General features: G+C 56.4%; 1 protein-coding gene across 1 annotated transcript in view; it reads right to left on the bottom strand.

Moving 5' to 3' along the window:
• Window positions 1–4,098: 4,098 nt before the first annotated feature.
• The window catches only part of WFS1 (wolframin ER transmembrane glycoprotein), a 34,484-nt gene continuing 17,203 nt past the window's right edge, over window positions 4,099–21,379 (bottom strand). Inside the window, 7 exon segments of the mRNA XM_009206495.3 lie at window positions 4,099–6,709; window positions 12,560–12,708; window positions 15,714–15,794; window positions 16,308–16,478; window positions 18,852–18,929; window positions 18,932–18,992; window positions 20,822–20,904. Of these exon segments, the coding sequence (XP_009204759.2) occupies window positions 4,898–6,709; window positions 12,560–12,708; window positions 15,714–15,794; window positions 16,308–16,478; window positions 18,852–18,929; window positions 18,932–18,992; window positions 20,822–20,904 (2,435 nt within the window). The 3' untranslated portion in view covers window positions 4,099–4,897.

Genomic DNA, 21,379 nt, shown 5'->3' with positions numbered 1-21,379 from the left:
CGATTGGATGGTGTCCACCCACATGGAGGGTAGGTCTTCCTCTCCCAGTCCACTGACTCAAATGTCAGTCTCCTCTGGCAACAGCCCCACGGACACACCCAGAAACAACGCTTCACTAGCTATCTGGGCATCCCTCAATCCAATCCAGTTGACACCTCACGGTAACCATCACAGTACCCATCGGGATTCATTGTTCATATGCTACAAAAAGTTCCTGCGTAATAACTTCCGCCACTTGTTGCTGAAAGAAATCCAAACAGCCTCGAAGAGGGGACAGCCTCCTTGACTTAACTAAACACAAAGCCCTCCCAGGTTTGGAAGTACCTGGAGACACTGGTCGGTGTTCTGCAGGGAGCAGTCGGCTGCCCCACCCAGCTCTGGGCCCCAGCTCCCTCCTGTCATGGGGCTGATGTCCTTGGGGCTCTTCCAGCTCCAGCAGAAACGGGGAGTGGGGTACCGGGTCCCCTCACTGCCTGGCTTGCCGGGCCAGGCTCTGGGCTCTCAGCCCGTTATATGCTTAGTCTCAGCTGGGGCTTCCCACAACGCAGCACCCGAGTTCTTTCCATCTTTGGGGGTGGGATTCAGCACAGGACCCCACTGTCCTAAAGAGACAGGTTATTCTGTGACTAATATAGGAAGAAAATGGCCTTTCTGGCCAACAGCAGGAAAAAAGCACATCATGTAGTCAGAGGAAAGCTAGAAACAGTGAGGTTAGCTGATTGATTTGATCACTTCTGGAAAGAAAGAAAAGGGAACCGAAGTCTTTTCTGTTTTCTTGTTTGTTTGTTTTGTTTTCCCCAGGCTACTTTCCAAAGTCACCGCAGAAGTTCAACCCTTTAGGAGCAACTTTAACAATGGTTTGCCAGCCTCCAAGGTGCGGTTTCCTAGCAACTGGGAAGCTTTTAGAGCTCCAGACAATTGATCAAGTTATGAGTGACTCAAGCAACAGCAAAGTCCTTTTTAGAAAAACAACAAAGCCCCTTTATCTTTACCTGGGTGCTCTTAGAATTGTGCGTGGGGCCCACACAGTCAGATGACATCATGAGCCTCAGAGAGGGACAGACAAGCCGCAAAAGGCAGCAACATTCAGGGACAACAGGCAGGGAGCAGGAACCCAAGGGTTTTCCAGGAGACACCTCAGAGAGGGACTCAGGAGCCATGCAGAGGGGCAGGGGCGTGGGAATCTGGGACTCTAGAGCCATGTCAGTGGCCCGGTCTGACGCCATCACTCCAGCTGTGTCTCTCTGGAGGCTGCAGGCGAGAACCATCTCCTCACCTTTTCCAGCGTGAGAGACGCCCACATTCCTTGTCTCATGGTCCCTTCCTCTATCTTGAAGCCTTCCAATCTCTCACCCTGACCTTCTAGCCTCCCTCTTACAAGGACACTTGAGATTACATTGGGCCCTCCCGGATAGGAAAGTCCAGAATCATCTCCCCGGTATCAAGATCTTTAACTGAATCCCATCCGCAATGTCCCTCTTGCCATACGAGGGAACACACGAACAGGATTTGGGGATTAGCCACCCGGACATCTTTGGGGGCTGCAATTCTAGTGCCCACAGTCTTCAGGATGGAACTGTCTATTTTGCAACAGCTGCCAGGATGAGAAAATGCAAGGTATGTGTCCAGCATATAGTGGTTGCTCCATTAATGTTGGTGAAACTGGGCAGAGCATCACGGCGCTCACGGTAGATGACTGTAGCACTTTTCTCTACCTGCCATTGTGCTATATTCACTGATTGGTGTGTGGTCCATCTCCCCACAAACATCCCTCCCAGCGGGGCAGGGGCTCTTCTCTGTGCATTGCTGCATCCCCTGTGCCAGGAAGAGTGACGCACACAGCAGGGGCTCAATATTTTGGGTGAATGAGTGTTCATTTTATTTGTCATGAAGAGGAAGCACCATTTATCGGATAGGGGCCTGGCCGTCAAAGCATACTTTCCCCGGGCTGCCGGATGAGATGCACTGGGCCACGTGGCTGTTTAATAGCCCCGACACCCCATCCTGCTGATTGGGAGCTGGAGTGGTTACAGGATTCTGTCCTCAGGTGGCAGACTCAAGAGAGACAGGTCCTGCTTCGTGGGAATCTGAGAAATGTGGGTTTTTGTCACCTCACTTGGGAGTGCGCTTGCATGATGTAGGATTCAAAAAAAAAAAAAAGGAAAAGAGCATTTGAATAATCGAACTTTGAATGCCTGGTCTTTAAGAGCATGTCCAAAGGAGGCAGAGTGGTCTTTCTGATGGCTTCGCCGCCCAAGAATGGACAGTGAAGGCCCCTGAAAAACGCCCCGGGGAGCTGGGCTTCCAGAGGGCTTGGAAACTCTGGTGCCAAACCCTCTCCTGGCACTTGGGATGGCACCACCCAGTTGGATCTTTCCTGACCCATTCTCTCAAATGCTACTACCTCATGGAAACAAAGTGGGACTCTGCCCCCGGTCCCTCCCTGGCTGTCCCACAGCTCCGTGGGGTGAAGGCCCAGCCCAGAGCAGGTGGCCGGGACGGGGTGTTAAATAACTGCTGTTTCTGCAGACGGCAGGTTCTTTCTTGGGTGGAGACAAATGTGGAGACTGCAGTGAGCCCAGATAGCACCACTACACTCCAGCCTGGGTGACAAAGGGACCCTATTTCAAACAAACAAAAACAGTGTTGCTAAGAAGTTTTGAAAACCACTGATCTAGCCCAGAAATCCCCATTTTACAGTTCGGGACACCGAGGCCTGGGGACAGGTGTTAAATGGTGCCTGGTGGCATAGGGCTTTGTGGCAGAATGAGTGAAACTCCGGACCATGCCCAATCTGGACTCTGCCCAAAAGACAACACCACTCCTCCTCCAAGCTGTGCCTCTGCTGGTTGGTTAGAAACTAATCAGGGGTGCTGAGTGGCAGCGTGGTGGCCCAGGGGAAGGGGACAGGTGGGGCTCCGTCCTTCCTGCTGTGCTATGTGCCATGTGCTACTGTGCTATGGCCTCCACTCTGAACCTCGGTGTCCTCTTCTGTAGATGGGGGATGTTAGAGCATCTTCCTCATCCAGGTGTGGCGAGGAGATGCTGTGTTGTCATCTTTGTCCACTCGGAACGCATCATGCGGCTTCCCTCCTCTGCACAGTCAGTGGGGATCCTGGGGGCAGAGTCACAGGGCGAGGGTCTTCCATGGCCTCACAAATCCGCAGGATGGGGAGAGGAAATGGGACTGAACTCCAACCTCATCTCACTGCCTGGGAAAGAAACCCAGGGGCGAGCCCGTGGCTCGGAGGGATGACACCTCCTGCCTCTCGTGTGGTTTCACGCAGCCCCTCCAGGCAGGACAAGCCAGGATGAGAGGACAGTGCGGGGGTGTAGCTGCCACCACCCAGTGCCGTCCGAGGAAAATGGAGCAACCACATCCTGCACGGCAACACCAGGTGGCCAAGCCAGAGCGTGTGACCACTCGACATTCTCCATCCACAGCAAAGAGGCGAGGCCTGCTGCCCAGCAGAGAGCAGCCCAGCCTACGGGGGACAGGAGCAGGTATAGGCCACGTCCTCAACCTCAGGGAAGACACCAAAGACCCAAGGGGCTGGGACAGACACAGGCCGCCCAAGAGGGGTGAGGCTTGCTGAGGGACCTCCAGCTGCTCGGGCACCCCCGAATGACTACGTTCTGCTTATAATTCCATGGGGTCATCACTGCAGGTGAGGGAACACAGGAGGCGGTTTCACAACACACTCCAGCATGGGCGGCAGCCCCCGCACCGTGAATCACCCTGTAGGCTCCGCTTCATGAGTAACTGGAATTCGAGGATAATTCGGAAAGTGACTATGCACTTTCCGCTCAGTAAGATCTGAGAGGATGGCTGGGCTGACACTCCATGGTCACCTTCAGCACAGGTGTCTCTGCACAGGCAGCCCACGCCCAGGCCACCCCACGGTTACAGCAGATGCCCCAGCTGGAGGTGAAGCCAGGGTCTGGCTTTGGCAGGAAGCTGTCAACTGTGAAACGTCAACCTTGCTCTTTTGTAACTCAGACCGCGCTTGCATTTCATTCGACAGGAGTGCGGGCTCTGCTGATTCTCACGCATGTACAAGAAAGACTTCTTTTCAGTAAAGAAAGGAAGGAAAGCACTGCAGGTTCCACCAGAGGTTTTTATTTCAGCCACTCAGGACCCCGGCTTTCTGCTCCACAGCACTGAACATGGTCAGGCTCTTCTGAGCACTGACAGGACCCCTCCCCCCGGCCCCCACCACAGGGTTCTCTGTTTCCCAAGTCCTGATGGATTCAGGCAAGACCCTCACAAACTCACCCACTACCTGCTGGACAGGAGGGTCATGAGGCAGCCTGTGGTGCTGAGCTCAGTGTGACACACTGCCAGTGCGCCGCCTCACCCAGCCTCTGCTGGGGCTGGGCCTTGACCACATGATAGGCGCCAGCTGCTGCGCACATCCCCCAGGAAAGGGGAACGGCTGCTAAGGGTTAGCAGTGACCAAAGAAATAAGAAACGCTATTGTGGAGTTTACACAGATGCTTATTTGGTTCTTTAAACAACAAATCCAACACAAAAGTAAATAAGAGGCAACAGGGCGCTTGAAGGTGGGTGAGGAGAGGGAATCTCATCTGTAAAGTGCTTTTCGAGACACAGGAACCTCCTAGTCTAGCCTGGCATACCCGCCACTCAGAAAGGTCGGGCTCGGGGTGGAGATGGCATGCAATTCCCAACACACTGGGCATTCACAGTGGACAGAGCTACACAGCGGCCACCCCTTTGTTGGGGTCCACGCAGTCTACACATGGACGCGCAGTCTCTGCAGCCAGGGTCTGCACACGTGGGCACACACGGCACTGGTGCACGCCTGTCGGGCTGGGGCCACAGTGGGGAAGGGCCTCACGGCAGCATGCACTGGAAGCTCCTCGTGGCGGACCATCCTCAGGCCGCCGACAGGAACGGGAAGAAGAAGAAGTCGAAGGCGAACTTCACGGCGCCATGCACGGTGCTGCGCCAGTCGTGCTCGATCTTCACGTGCCGCCTGGCGGGCGAGAGCTGGGCCATGCAGTTGAGGCAGCTGATGGCCTTGAGCTCGAAGACAGGCCACTTGCTGCCCAGGCGGCCCTCCAGGATGGTGCTGAACTCGATGACGCTGCCCTGGCGCAGGCTGAGCAGCACGCTCTTGAACTCGCTGCTGGCCCGCAGCACGATGTCCTTGGTGACGTCGTCCTCCTCACGGCCGCGCGAGCTGTCGGCGCCGCTGCTGAATGGCATGCCCACGGTGATCTCGAACTTGTAGCGGTCGAACTTCTTGATGTGGCAGGGGTGCTTGGCCAGCAGCTTAAGGCGACAGAGCTCCTCCTCGGCCGTGGAGGTGTTGCCAGGGCTGCAGGCAGGATAGGCCTCGCCGTAGAGGCAGCGCATCCAGTCGCCGATGAAGAACGGGAGCATGTTGATGGCCGACTCGGCGCTGTTGTCGATGTCGGTCACGCGGACGTACTTGAAGCGGCCGGTCCACGTGACCCTGTGGCCCTCCAGGTGGCTGCAGAGGATCTGGGTGCGTGCCATGTTGGTCTCCTTCCAGGCGCGTGGCCCACACAGCGCCCCGTACTGCTGCCAGGTCAGTGTGGAGTTGTAGACCTTCATGCCCTCTGAGCGGTACACATAGAACCAGCAGAACAGCACGATGGCCGTGAGCCACACCAGGATGAGCTTGACCATGGAGCTCCGCGTCAGGGACTTCACCATCCCCACCACGGAGAAGCTGGCCTTGGTCCACCAGCGCAGCAGCAGCGGCACGCTGCAGACCACCATGGTGACTGCGATCTTGGTGAGCTCCAGAGACACGAACCACCGGGCGAACTGCAGCACGCCCACCAGGGCCAGGCCGGCCACCAGGATGGGGAGGGCAAAGAGGAAGAGGAAGTAGCCGATGGAGGCACGGAGCAGCCCCAGGCCGGTGGACTCCAGCAGGATGACCACCGAGAGCTCGCACCACATGAAGCACACCAGGTAGGGCACCAGGTAGCAGTAGGTGCCCTTGAAATTCCTCAGCTGCGCCATGCGGAAGAAGAGGTAGAGCAGGTAGACGTAGAGCAGGCAGGGGACGCTGACGTTGAGGACGACCAGGTGGCCGACAGGCACAGTGATGAAGGTCTGGCCAAGGACCTTCAGGTAGGGCCAATTCAGGGGCATGGAGGGCAGCAGCGACAGCAGGCCGGCGGTGACCTCGGTGGCCAGGGCCCTGCGCGTGTAGGGCTCCGCGTGGGTGCTCAGGCTCAGGTAGCTGGTCACAGTGAAGAAGCCGGCGATGACAGCCAGCTCTGAGCAGGGGATGCAGTCCTTGCTGGCGATGGGAAAGGAGAAGATGACGAAGACGACAGAGAGCAGGAAGTGGGCGTAGGGCTCCAGGTGGTTCCAGCCGAAGTTGACCTCGGCCTGCTCCACGTCCAGGTTGGGCTCGAAGCGCAGCAGCAGGTCAGTGAGGGTGCGGAAGTTCTCCCAGGCCTTGCTGTCCTGGAACACCTTGAGGGTGCAGATCACCATGGAGATGAAGGACAGGTAGAAGATGACCAGCGGGATGAAGAAGGCGAAGAAGTCGATGGTGAGGTTGCTGATAATGAAGAAGAAGATGAGGGCGTTGATGTGGTGCGTGGGGATGATGGTGGACAGCCAGTGCATGCCCGCCCTGGAGGCCATGTCGATCAGGTACTCCTTGATCTCCATGATGGCGTGCAGGGGATACTTGACCACCTAGGGGAAAGACGGTATGTGGGAACCAGGCTAGGACAGGACCCCCACTGCTCCCATCTCACGCCTCCCTCTGACCACCCTGCCTCTGGGCAAAAGGAACATGCACCGCTGTGTTTTCCCGTTGTCGGCCGCATCCTAGTGGTCCTCCCTCCATCCTTTTCCAGGTGGCCCTCCCCACGCTCGTAGTCCCTGTGGGCCCTCCCTCTTCTGGGCCTGGAGCCCTTCTCTGTCCCATGCCTGGCTCCCCACCTTCTGCCAGTGTGACTAGACACATGTGTGCTTCTCTCCCTGCAAGACCTCCAGCAGCCACGGGCTCCCCACTTCCCTCCCCTCAGGGTCACCCACATGAACAGATGATGGAGCCCTAAGATGCCTGTCTGGGAGCTGGTTTTGTGACCCAGCTCTGCACTGCAGCAAGGACGTCACCTCCCTGAGCCTCCATGATGGGGAGGGAAACGGCAATCCTCATGAGGCTGGGCTCCAGGAGGAGAAGCCGAGGCAGTCCTGGGAGGGGCAGCAGAGCAAGCGTCAGGAAAAGGGAGTTCAATGCAGACACAGGCAGAGGGACCAGCACCACTCTCCCAGCTCGGGACCTCCTGGATCGATGGATCGGATTATCCTCGGTGTTCGGATATTCGGTCGGATATCGCGGTCCCCTGTGATGCGTTCCGCCGCTGGCGCCAGATGCCCTGCTGGCGATGCGGTTCCGCGCGCGCGTAATTACTTCATGCGTTCCGCGCGTAATTGCCCTCTTTGCCGCCGTTCCGCCGCCGCATCACGTGGTCGCCCTGCGTGCGTGCCGTTCCATTACTTGCGCGTCCGCGCTTGCCGCCGACCGCCCTCACCCTGCTGTTACCGTTCCGCCTGCCTGATACCCTGCGTGCCTGTATTCCCGCCCTGTCGCGTACGTTCCTGTGAATACATTCCTTCGTTCCATGCCTGCCATGTATTGTTTCCAATCCCACTTTACACATGTATCTCGTGACACACATATAACTCCACTTTTACATTACTACACACACAACTCCGGGCCTTTACATTAATGCATGTGCACACACACACACACACACACAAAACTCCACTTTACACATGCAGTACATTCACACACATGTAACTCCACTTTACATTAATATTACATACATTCACAATAACCTTAATTTCTACATTACCCATACACACAACCCGCTCTAAATGCATTATCTACACACGCGACATTCACACACACAGCTACACTCCCTGTATACGCGACACATTCACACACGCACATTCACACAACGACTTTATACATGTACATTCACACACACTCATGTAATTCCACCCTACACACAATATGACCACACAGGTGTGCACACCCATTCCCTACACTGTGCACACACATGTACAATACCCAGTCCCACACCGCATCCCCACATGCACACCCACCCTACACATGCACACCCACCCCTACACACGTGCACATATGCACACCTACCCTACACGTGTGCACCTATACATACACACCAGCGCACGCCCCCATGGTGCTTACAATAGGCACACAATCCCATACAGCCACGGCCAAAGGCTGCCCTCCCCCCACCTGTGGGTCCTGCTTCCCTGCTCTGCACACAGCGCTGAGGTCAGAAGCAGCTCTTGGCCTTCACCACAGCCAAGAGGAGCAGAGGGCTGAGGAAGGCATGCTGGGAGCAGCATCAGGATGGGGTGAAGCAGTGCTGCCACCCAGGGCCGGCCCCCATGCCTGCCTGGTCTGTGCAGAACTCAGAGGCCCTGAGCCCTGCCAGAACACGGGGCAGCCAGGCAGAGGGACTGGAGGGGATGTGGGAGAAAGTGGCCATGGTGCCAGTGCTTATGCAGCATGGTGTGGCATACAAAGCAGGGTCTGGGCATCTTCAGAAGTGCCAGGAGCCTGGACCAACACCAGGAAGTGGACGCCTAGGGGGTGGCCCCACATGGGGGTACGGAAGCCTGGCTGCGTGTCCAGAGTCTACTGAGGGGCTACGTGACACAGCCAGGCTGGAGCACCGACAGACAAGAAGTGGCAGCTGCACCCTATGAGCTCAGGGCCTCGGGGAAGTACCAGCCCCCACAAATCCCCTGGGGCAGGCTTTCTCCACCCGACCCACCAGAGGGCCAAGGAGGGATCCCAGGTGAATGGCAACTGGGTGACAACACCAGAATGTGGCCCTCACCTGCCAAGAGCCTTGGCTGTCAGCTCTGGAGGACCAGAACACCTGGAAGCAACCGGAAGACTGAGTCTTCCACAGATGAGAGGGACAGGCTCATGGAGGAAATGGAAATAAAATGAGTGTCTGCATGCACATCTACACACACAGACTGAGCCTTCCACGGATGACAGGGACAGGCTCACGGAGGAAACGGAAGTGTTTAGGAGTGTGTGCACGCACAACTACACACACAGACTTGAGTCTTCCACAGATTTGAGGAGAGGGGCAGGCTCATGGAGGAAACGGAAGTGTTCAGGAGCACGTGCATGCACGTCTCCACGTATGGGGGAACAGCTCTGCTGCTTCGTATATATTTGTGACAGTCCACTTAATCTCTGTTTTATAACAAGCAAATAAATGATTAAAGCAGCCAATAGCTCCCCCAGGTCTCTCTGGGGTCAACAACCTTCTCCACGAGCAGAGAGGTGCTCACACTGCCAGGAGATGGCCAGGGGTGACTAGGGAAGACCAGGCACCACAGGGTTGAGGGCATTTCCAATGCTTGCCAGAGAGCCAGAGGGCATTTATGAAAACCAACCTGCTCCAGGGTTTGTCTGGGGCGAGCCCCTGGAGTATGACGCCAGGCCAGCCGGCTAAAATCAACAGCTAGAAATGAGTCAACATGTGCGTCAGCCGGCAGGCTGCTCAGTTAATCCCTGTGTGGGGGCCTTGCTAACAGCAGGACAACTAAAGGTGGCCTGGCCCGCCACTGCTCACCACCACTGTCTCACGCACGACCGCCATGGTAGCAAGGGGGTGGCCTTGGTAAAAATTAATCTGAAATCCCGTCTTACTCAAAGTCATGCACGTTCTTTTGCCTAGAGGAACACATACAGCCACCTGGTTGAGAGGGCCTTTAAAAGACAAGGAAGATTCTAGAACATTATGTCGGATGGCATCTTGCCTCTGCTCAGACAGTGTGGAGGGGCTGGCCATCCACCTGAACTCAATGACCAGGGAACGATTCTCTTTTTAAAGCCCCAATTTCTGCTCCCTGTAGTGTCCACTCAAGACCCTCCTCTGACACGGGATTAAAAAGTTCAGTCTCCTTTTCTGCAGAGAAGGTTCAAACAAATGCAACTCCTGAGATGGAAAAAGAATGAAATTTTAAAAATGAGTGAGGAGTCTGCTTCTATGAATAGAACGCTGCAGAGCTCTCGGTCTGGGCCCGCGGTGATCAGCCCTTCTGCTGCCACGAGAAACCAGGAAGCAGCATCACCACACAGGTGGCCGAGCGGACCCATGAAGAAGGCGGGCTGCGGAAGGGAGCCAAGACGAGATTCTGCTCAAACCTGTGGGCAAAAATGTTCCCGCGTTGGATTTTCCAATTACGTAATGTTAAAAATGTTCGGATTTTCAGATATGATGAAGTTTGTTTTCAGAGGATTTTATCTACGATGACAGCTTGCACCTCCAGGCTCCAGAAGAGAACTGTGTGGAGTCTGGAACAGTCTTTGTGGGAGTAAGCCTGGCTCACAAAGAGGCATCTGCCATTTTCACTTTGGGTGAAGACCTCTCTGTTCTGCAAACGGCTACTAAAAGCTGGCACAGCTCTCAGCCTGCGGAGATGCTTGTGACGATTCATTACCTCCCTCACAAGAGACTTCTAAGAAGACAAGCTGCAAAGGAATCAAAGTGCTCTGACAGCTTCAAAAACCGAAGCGAATCGGAGCCTTGTTTATTTCTTGTCAGAATAGTTTAAATCTCTCCCTTCTAAAAAGGACTTTCAGGCTGGCTGGACACAGGGTCTCATGCCTGAATCCCAGAAGTTTGGGAGGTCAAAGTGGGAGGCTCACTTGGCCCAGGAGTCTGAGACCAGCGTAGGCAACAATAGTGAGACCCCATCGCTACAAAATTGTTTCAAACAATCAGCTGGGTGTGGTGGCCCATGCCTGTCATCCAGCTGTTTGGGAGGCTGAGGTGGGAGGGTAACTAGAGTCTGGCACGTTGAGGCTGCAGTGAGCTGTGACCCTGCCACTGCACTTCAGCCTGGGCAACAGAACAAGACCCTGTCATTAAGTAACATAAAAAAATAGGACTTTCAGGTGCTACACAATATTGGACTCACCATCCATAAATAGGTGACATAATGCATCCAAACAGGATGCATATGCGAGGAGGCATTACTATAATAGTACTTACACCAGACGGCATAAACTGGGACACCTGGGCCATGGCCGCCTGGCCCAAGGGTCTTTTCCAAGTTGCCCTTTCACCTGTGACCCTCACTGGCATTTAGGGAGTGTCTTTGCCAAAACCATGCCAGAACCCCAGCTTCCTCATCTCCCATTAGTAAGGCGATGATGGCACCCAATCTCTGAATATGCCCGCCTAGGGCCAGCTCTGAGCAGACCGTCAGTCAAAAACATGTGCTTGCTTGGTTCAAGCTCTTGGCCATCCCGGCCCACGTCTCAGAACTTCGGCAGACCGGTCAGTGTCATACCCTGGACATACAAGTGGGAGGCGCAGAGCCTTCCACCTGCAACCCTAGAGGACTCGCAGCTCTGGGCACTCGGCGGGGCTCACACTCAGACTCATCTGGCTCCGAGTCTCCGGAGCAGGGCTGTTGTGCCTGCTGCTCTCTGGGCTGAAGCCGCTCCTGCAGCACCTGGGTTCCTGCTCTTCCCCCGCAGAGGGTGGGCTTACTCTGACCCTCTCCCTGGCTCCAGAATGGTGACCTTTCAGCCTACTGCCTGCCTGACAGCTGGTGGCCCAACCATCTCCTGGTCCTGGCCCTGACGCATGCACCCATCTGAGTACAATGATGGCAGTTCCTTCAGGTTCTCAGTCAGTTCAGAAGACAGAACCCCAGGGTGTGTGCATGACGCTGCCCGCAGGCACTGTGACAACCATCTGCTGGGGCCCCTTGTGCTGGCCTCAGTGGGGATCCTGCGTCATGAGGCCAAGCTTCTGGAAATCCTGGTACTCTCTGCAGAGTGAGACAGGCACACAGCTAATTGAACCATGCGAGCTGAACCGTGGGCAACTCTGTGAGAGGCCATAGGGCCACATGGCCAAGAAAACAAGCTGTCAGGCCCACATTGCTGGGCTTCCCTGCTTTCCTCCTGCCGCCCAAGCTGCTCATGTCCTCCAGGTATGCCCAATGTCACCCTGCACAAGTGCCACCCACCACGCTCCCACACTGGCCTCACTCCCTGAGCCCTTGCAGGTCCAGGGGCAGTGGGCGCCTCTGCAGGTCCTCCCTGGCCTGATGGACATGGGCACTTTGTTTTGGGGGAAGGCATCTCAAGGCACTGGCCTCCACTCTGGACATACACGGAGAAATCTGCTAAGTGACGAAGTCTAGATGAAAGTCGGCCTCAGCCCGCCCCACCGCCCCCTACGCTCTGCACAGAAGGACCCGAGGCCCCGTGCTGGCCATCCCAGCACTCCTGCCCAACACCGCCCCTGGTTTCCAAGCCTGACAGCTCAGGAAAGAAAGGCCTCCCTCCTGAGGACACATCCTTATGAGGACAGATGATGTCCCGAGGTACCAGCGGCGCGGTTCTGGGACACTCTGTGATAGACGAGAAGCTCCTCACCTGCAGCTTCCTGGAAGGTGCCCTGCCTAAGCTGTGCGAGTCCTTGGGAGGCAGGCTCCGGCCTCACTGGGGTCTCGGTCACTCACCTTCAGGCGCAGCGGCAGGTCCTCAGGGCTCTTCCCCGCCAGCTCGTCGTCATCTTCGTCGTCCTGCAGGAACAGGCTGCTGGGGATGACGCCCTTGGCGTACTTCTTAGTGACCTCCACAAAGTCCTCCAGTGCAATGTAGTTCTTGGCTGAAGCATGAGAGAAAACAGCATGGGGGCCCCACTGCCGCCCTATCACAGAGCCATGGGCTGGGGATGGTGGCGTGGGGCCAAGCTAAGAAAGGAGCTGAGTGGGTTCAGGTGGAGGAAACCCTTCCCCGGGTGGCCTGAGGGGTGAGGACCAGGCTGGGTGAGGAGGAAGGGGGCAGGTTTGCCGAGTGCCAGCCTCCACTCCTGGCCCCCGGCCCCTGGGTGTGCTGTCCCCACCCCAAGTGTCCCTCTCTGCCTAGCTCCTCATGCCTGGAGGCCACTTACCCACACCTTTCACCCAGTTCACCTACCAAGCCTCACAACCTGCATCTCCAGTGCATGCTGACTCCCTTCTCTACCTCCAGCCAGCGTGTGGCTTCTCACAGCACAGGTGACAAGCCGCCCTGTAGGCCAGCACCCTGCCAACCGCTCCATCCAACATGATCTGCGCCCCCAACCCCTCCGTTCAACATGATCTACCCAGGGCCTACTGTGCACCTGCTAACCGCTCCATCCAACAGGATCTGCCCACACCTACTATGTGCCTGCTAACACCTCCATCCAACATGCACCCTGCCATGGGCCGACTTACCCCTCCATCCAACATGTTCCACCAAGAGCCTGTTACGTGCCCACTGACCCCTCTACCCAACGTGATCCACCGAGAGCTATGCGCCCACTGACCCCTCCATCCAACATGATTCCTAAGGAGGCAATGAGGCCCCTGAAGGACCCCAGCTACCGTGGGTGAGATGGTGTCCAGGAGGGCCTCCATGGGAAGGATGAGAAAGAAAGGACCGTGCTGGGGCAGGGCAGAGGGAGACAAGCCAGGGTGCTGCAGAAACCCTAGGGAGGAGACAGGCTGCATCCAAGATGGCAGCCGTGATAGTGGGCGCTGACAGACCTCCTAATGGATCAGCTGTGTGTGCAGGAGGAGAGGAGTCAGGGCAGCACCCAGATGTAGCAGCAGCAAAGAGAGATGAGGCAGCCTTGGGGGGCCCACACAGGTGGCAGGTGGCACAGGCCTCAGCAGCTCACTGTAGACACCCGAGCTGTGAGCTGACCATGGGACAGCCAGGTACAGGAGATGTGGAAGGAGCATGGGCAGGAGGCAACCCGGGCAGGCTGGAGGCTTGCGGGTTGAGGACGGCGTCTGACACACAAGAGTGGTCACCAAGGCCACCCACTCATTTCCCTACCAGGGCACAGTCCCTGCAGGAAGACCCTGGTCCCCACAAGGAAGGCCCTGTCCTCATACGGATGAATACCTCGGGCAGGACGTCCTGTCCTGAGAGACAGAACATTAGTCTAGGGACCCCAAGAAGGAGTAGCCAGGGTGGCAGCAAGGGCCCCGGGCCTGGCCGGGCAGAGGCTCTAAGGAGAAGAGCAGTCATCTTTGCCCACGCTGCCGACGGACCAAGTCAGACAAGACAAGAAGTGGCCGGGCAAGGAGGTCACTGATGGCCTGGACGAGCTGCTTCGGTGGAATAACATGGGAGAGGCCTGAGAGCATGGGATGGGGGACGAGAGATGGGGACGACAGACGCCTCTTTCTGGGAGTTCTGTTGGAAAAGCGGGCAGAGAAACAGGTGATGCCTGATGGGAACGTTCTGATGGAGGGGAAACAATGGGGGTGCTGGGGTCCTGTCCCTGAGGGCCTGGCGGAGGGGCCCCCAGGCTGGCAGTGCTGACTCCTAACTCACCCCCAGCAACAGAGACTGGGCCCAGCAGCGGGTGTGCCCGGCTCACCACAAACCCCTGTGGGAGTGGGAAGTGAGGTGGGGTCTAGACTCTGCCCGCAGTGCCACCCAGGATGGAGACCCAGGCTGGGCTGCTCCTGCCCAGAGGTGCCTCCCTTCAGGACAGCAGGCACCACGCCACGTCAGTGGCAGGACACTGTCACAGCCTCTCTGGTCCTTGGGTTTCCGAGTCACAGATTTCTTCCCATTTCCATGTGAGGCGTTTCTTTGTCTCCCCCAAATGGAGCAGGAAACCCACAGCCCCCGCACCCATGCCCGCCCACGCAGAGGCAAGGGCTGTGACCACACCCTCTGGACAGTTTCTCACTGGCCCAGCGGGAAGGTGGGATCTGTGCTCCCACCTGTACTCTGCCCTACACGCCACAGAGGCTCCTAGGACAGGCGACGTCCTTCAGTCCCCTCGTCTGATCATCTCGCTGTTCAGAAGGGAAACTGAGACCCAGAAAGAAAAATGAGACCTGCCCATGTCACAAGAAGAGTCTGTGGCAGACCTGGGTCTTGGCCCAGGCCCCCATTGATACTGAGCCCCCAAGCCCCCCGCCTGTCTATCTTCTCCAGGACAGGAGCTCCCGGTGCCTCAGACTGCCGAGTCTATCCCACGTGGATGGAAGAGAGTGAGGCTGGCCAGCTGCACCTGGAGGATGTGAAGTCTCTTCTCATTCTTTGACCACAAACATCCCAAAGGCACCCCCAGCTCACTGTGCCCCAGAGCTCTATCCCCCCGCCTAGGCTCTGCCCGCTCTGTTCCCTGCCTACCTACACAGGGCCTATGCTGGGGCAGAGCCCCTTCCACACCCTGCTGGGTCTCCTGGGCCTTTGCTCATGCTGTTCCCTCTGCCCTGAGCCCCTCCCCTAACACCCTCCTCATCCTTCCCCACTCAGGACTCCCCCGCGGGTCCCCACCCCCAGTATTTCCCTGTCCAGGAGGGACTGGCACATCATGGTTTCTGTCCTGTGTCTGCCTTCCCTCCAGTGCGTGCACTCCAGGTGGGCAGTGTCCACTCCCAGCATCCAGAACACTGACCCCCAAATGGACTGCCCGAGATCCTAGCCCCCAAATGGACCGCCCGAGATCCTAGCAGGGCCAGGATGGGGTCACACAGAAAGGAGAGGTCACCCTGCAGGCACGGGCCGGGAGGCATGGGTGAGACTGGGCAGGCCAGGGAGAGGTCCCACAGGAAGGAGAGGTCACCCTGCAGGCGTGGGCCGGGAGGCATGGGTGAGACGGGGCAGGGCTGCACTCACACTCGCTGCTGACCAGGCGCTCCAGCATCCGCCTCTGCTTCTGCAGGGACTTGGGCACAGGGCCTGGCTGCACCCCTCCATCTGCAGGGGACAGGGTGGATTAAGAGTCAGACAGGCTGACCATCCCCTCGTGCCCTGCAGCCCACCAGAAACTGACGCACTGTTCCCAGGGCACACCAATTCCAGGGGGCATCCTACGTTCTGGGGATCACAGGGCCCCAGGGCAGGCAATGCAGGGGCCACCACACCTCTGCACCTCCAGCTGCCAGGGTGGACTCCACACCCTGTAGTGTCTCCCACTTGGTGATGGACACAGTCTGTCCATTGGTAGACGTGCTCACAGAGCACTGGGCAGAATGCCCTCTGGTTTGTTGAGTGAGTGAGCACTGGAGCCAGGGCAGATGCTGTCAAAATGCCACCCACACACCTCCCCACTAGGGCATGGTCTCTACAGGAAGGTTCTGGTCCCCTGGTCCCCACAAGGCAGGCCCCTGTCCTCACAGGGAAGGTCCCGGCTCCTGTGGGAAGACCCAGCCCCTGAGGGAAGGTCCTGGCCCCTGTGGGAAGGCTGGCGCCCAGGGTGAATCCTCGCACCGTGCTCGTTGACCTGGCCGACATTCTCCAGCAGCTCCGCCACGGCCACCTGCTTCTTCTTCTTGGGGTTGAGCTTCCAGTACATGACCAGGGCTGCCTTGCGCACGGCCCTCTCCAGGTCGGTCTCGGAGGAGAGTTGCCTCACTTCCTGTTCATTCTCCGATGTGATGCCTGAGGGACAGCATGTGGTCAAGGCCTTGTGTGCCCTGCTAGAGCTTTCAGTGCCACTCTGGCTCCGCCAACTCTGCCTGGAAGGCTGTCGAGGGAGACTCATACAAGGTGTCAGGACCTGGTTACCAGGGAAGGATGGATGGACACCTGGCCCAGGAGGACATCACACCATGCCCCTGCCACGTCCACTCTCCAGCTGGGAGGCCAGGCTGGTCTTGCAGCAGACAGCCCCAAGCGCCCCCTATGTGGTGGCAGGAAGGGGGCAGCCTCTTCCTGTTCCTCCTGTTCCCGTTTCACCCTCCCAGAAGGTGCTGCTATCCCCCTCTCAGAGGTGCAGACACCGAGGCACAGGCCTGTGTTCTGGCTCACCCAAGGTCACACATTCAGAAAGAGGCAGAGCTGTCTTGAACCCACAGTGGTCTCACCGCAGTCACAAGCCTGGGCGCACTGGCAGGGCCACCCCTGTGTCCACAGAGCTTTCCTCTGTCTCACACACAGCTCAGCCCTTTCTAAGGAAGGCTCGGACAGCAGGGAGAGGGAGAGCAGGTTTTACTGCTGGTCCGCGGCTACCCTCCTCCCTTTACCCTCAACAGCCTGGGACGCCCACACAACCCAATAGAGGGCAGGAGGACTCGCATGGAGATGCTTTTGAACATTTCCCAAATTTTCCACGTGACCACGTATTTTTTTTCGAATCAGAAAGCACAACTGCACATCAGAAGGTGTGTGCAGCTGGGGGAAACACAGGGGGCCAACCAGCCTCCTCCCTTGCACGCTCTGCTCCAGCAGCCTCTGGGGTATCCCTGGCTTCTGCCAATGAGCCGTGTGGGCCGCCTGAGCCCCCTCCAGATCATTCCACCTGCTCTGGAATCAGGAGGCCAGACTGGTGAGAAATTCTGGCTAACAATGCCATTGTTAGTTTTTTCAAAACCATCAGTTTAATTCTCAAAGAAAGACTCTGTATAGTAAATGTAACTCTTAAGATATTATGATACAAGCTGGCTGCAGTGGCTCACGCCTGTAATCCCATCACTTTGGGAGGCCAAGGCGGGTGGATCACCTGAGGTCAGGAGTGTGTAACCAGCCTGGCCAACATGATGAAACCCTGTCTCTACTAAAAATAAAAAAATTAGCTGGGGTGGTAATCTCAGCTACTCAAAAGGCTGAAGCAGGAGAATTGCTTGAACCAGGGAGGTGGAGGTTACAGTGAGCCAAGATCACGCCACTGCACTCCAGCCTGGGTGACAGAGTAAGACTCCACCTCAAAAAATAAACAAAAAACAGAAGACAATACACCAAAATATGGGAGCTGCTTCTGGGCTTCAAGGTTATGAGTAATTTGTATCTTTATGTGTTCTACATATTCCAAGTTTTCTATGATATGCATAAAATACTTATACAAAGGTATCATTACAAAAAACACCTTGTGACACCCACTTTCGTCTTTCCCTGAGACACGGAAACTTCGGGAAGCACACTGCCCCACGGCACCAGGGACAGCCACTTCCCTTGCGCAGGACAACGTCCTAACTGAGCACCCGTGGCCTGAGCTGCATCCCTTTCCTCCCCTGCCTCTCTGTTTGAAAGAGATGATCTTTGAGGGGTCAGCCTGCCTCCTCCCAAAGTGAGCACACCTGCCCAGGTCTGCGTGGGCCCACAGTCCCTCAGCTGGTCCGCCCAGACCGGATGGACGTCAGCTCAGGGGCATGGGCCGCTCTGACTGCAAGTCACATCACAGTGTCCAGCTTTGCCTCAGGGAAACTGCCTCTCAGCTGAACCCAGGATCGATGTCTCCGTTTGGATCAGAACCCAGCAGGGAAGCAGGATGTATAGTTACCACTTGGAGACACCAACACAAGCCAAACAGAATGAAAATGGCTTGGTCTGTTAAATATCCCATGTTAGGTCCAGAAACAGTGTCTAAAATGACAAGGCCACCAGCAAAACAGAAACTGAAATTTCCCAACAGCATCACCGGCATTAGGTTTGGTAAGATTTTAGTTGTTCAGTTAGTAAGCAGCATTACAAACTGCTCAACCCTCCAGAGGCTGTTCTTTTTTTTATTTTTTTTGAGACGGAGTCTCGCTCTGTCGCCCAGGCTGGAGTGCAGTGGCTGGATCTCAGCTCACTGCAAGCTCCACCTCGGGTTCACGCCATTCTCCTGCCTCAGCCTCCCGGTAACTGGGACTACAGGTGACCGCCACAGCACAATGGTTGCAGCATTTTTAGTGGAGACAGGGTTTCACCGTTAGCCAGGATGGTCTTGATCTCCTGACCTCGTGATCCGCCGATCTGAAAGCCTCCCAAAGTGCAGGATTACAGGCGGGCACAGCCCAGCCTCCAGAGGCTGTTCTAAGCCTCAGGCAGACCCACCCTTTCTGTCCGCCAAGCACCGGCGAAGCAGCTTCACAGCCTCCCGCCGGCCCTGCTTTGCGGCGAGGACCAGCCAGCAGCAGTGCAGCTGTTGAGTTCTTCATCCGTGTCGCCGGCCAACTGCAGGTAGTGCTTCCCCACCTGCAAGACAGATGCCAGTCAGCCTCCAGCTTCTCAGACCCTCTCCCACCCCATGCTCCCAGCCAGCCCACCTCCTTTCACCCACTTCCCTTTGTCACCCAGGCCAGGAAGGAAGGAAGTGAATGGGGTTACCTGAGCATGTCCACTCAGGCTGGAGCCCCTACTGGGCCTCCGACCACTTTCATCCTCCCACTCAAAACAAGGTGAGGAAGGTGTGGCCACCCCATCCACACAGTGAAGGAGTCATCACGGGCTCCGACTGGTACAGGCTCTCTTCCTTGAGTTGCTCCTGCCTGCCAAGGCTTACCATCAGTGCATGGAAATCAGAACCATGACTGGGTCCTTTACACCTCTCAAAACAGTCAGGGGACCACAGAAAGCCAGGGCTGGAGAGGCCAGCTAGCCAGGGGTTGGCACTGGCCCCCTGCCTGCTTTTGCAAATAAAGTTTTATTGAAATACAACTATAACCACTCATTTGCAAGTTGTCCATGCTGCTTTTATGTGCTCCACAGCAAAGCTGAGCAACACGAGAAATTGTGCGGAGTCCAGAATATTCACTATGTGGCCCTTTGCAAAAAAAAAAAAAATCCCTGCTAAAATGGTTCAATCTTCTCATTCTACAGATGGAAAAAGTGAGGCCCAGGGCACAGAGAGCCCATAAAAGGGCTCACTACGCTCCCCCAGCCTCCAAATGCCTGGGCAAATGGATGTCGGAGGAACTTTTAAATACAATATGGCTGTGAGGTCAGGAAATAATTTTATTTATTTATTTTTAAGATGGAATCTCACTGTGTTACCCAGGTTGGAGTGCAGTGGTGCGATCTCGGCTCACTGCAACCTCCACCTCTTGGGTTCAAGTGATTTTCCTGTCTCAGCCTCCTGAATAGCTGGGAGTACAGGTATGCACCACCATGTCTGGCTAATTTTTGTATCTGTAGTAGAGACATGGTTTCACCATGTTGGCCAGGCTGGTCACGAACTCCTGACCTCAGGTGATCCAACCGCCTCGGCCTCCCAAAGTGCTGGGATTACAGGCGTGAGCTTGTGCCACGCCTGGCCAGAAATTCTTCATTTATAGTTTTGCATCGAAGCTTTTCTCCTCTTTAGGGAGAAGAGGGGGCGGGAAACTGCTCAGGATAACTGTGGTCACCTGCTTGAGTCCTGTGCAAGGGGACAGAGTGAGGTGGGAAGAACTTGCCTCCACAGAGGACACAGGACCCCCAGCTACCTCCTGTCTCAGCCTGCTGCTGGCTTCTCTCCTTACCGTAATTCAAAATTCAAAATTCAAAATCATTGTATTTCTGTCTGTCTACTTGGGTTTTTTGGGTCTGCTTCTTCCACTAACCTGTCACCCATGAAGACAGGGCCACATCACGTCCCCAGCACTGGCACAAAGCCCAGCCCGTGGCTGATGCTGAGTTAACGGTCACTGCTCTGAGGGCCCTGCGCACACAGCTAAAAGCCAGGTGAAAGGCCAGTCAGGGAGACAAGAGTGTGCAGCATACACAGTGTATGTTGGGGGGTGGCACAGAGCAGGCAGCTGCAAGAAGCCAGGAGGTCATCCTGGAGGAGGTGATGCCCAAGATGAGGCGTGAGCTGGACAAAAGGGGGAAAAGTGCTGCTCCCCAGAGGGGTGCCAGGAGGAACACTGGCACAGTGAACATGGGCACCCGACCAACATGGGGCTCAAGCGGGGTAGGGTGCATCATGCTGGCTCCTGACCCCAGTCTCAGGCACCAACACTTCTCTGTGGGTTGTGGGGCTCGTGGCCAGGCCCGTTGTGCTGGGGGCAGCGTCCTGAAGTCCCCGCCGGCACTGCAGTCCTCACCTCAGTCTGTGCCTTGGGGTCCCCGGCCTTGGCCCTCTCCAGGATTTCTTCAAAGGGGATTTCCACGTCTCCTTTTGTAGGCCCTTTAACACAGAAGAAACAAACACACATGTCACAAAGCCAACTTTGTCGCTTGTCAGAAGGATGGAGGGGACGGCAGGAGGCTCTTCAGATCTGCTGCTGCTCGTCACCTTCAAATCCAGGCCAGGAGTACAGAGAGACACAGACACAGAGAGAGAAGATGCCCAGAAAGTCACTGTTTGCCTTCCGATCACAAGCAGCCCCGAGCGAGGTGAGCAAACTCTACGCGGGTGGGGTGGTTCAACAGCAGTTCGAAGCTCTTGGGGTGGGAGGCACGGGAAGCAGGGGAGCACAGAGCCAAGTCCCACCATCATGCCCCTTGGCTGAGGCCTGCTCCAGCTGGGGCTCTAGAAAGATCCAAGGACTCAAGTTTGACAGCCCATGACCTAAGGAATACAAAGAACCTGCATCCAAAGCCCAGCACCCCAACAGATCAAGTTCATGTTTTCCATGATCGTACCAACATAAAACATATTT

Source organism: Papio anubis, chromosome 3 (assembly GCF_008728515.1).
Source record: "Papio anubis isolate 15944 chromosome 3, Panubis1.0, whole genome shotgun sequence".
NCBI classification, from domain to species: Eukaryota; Metazoa; Chordata; class Mammalia; order Primates; family Cercopithecidae; genus Papio; species Papio anubis.
Note: the sequence above shows the minus strand (reverse complement) of the source record. Positions and strands in the feature narration are given on the sequence as shown.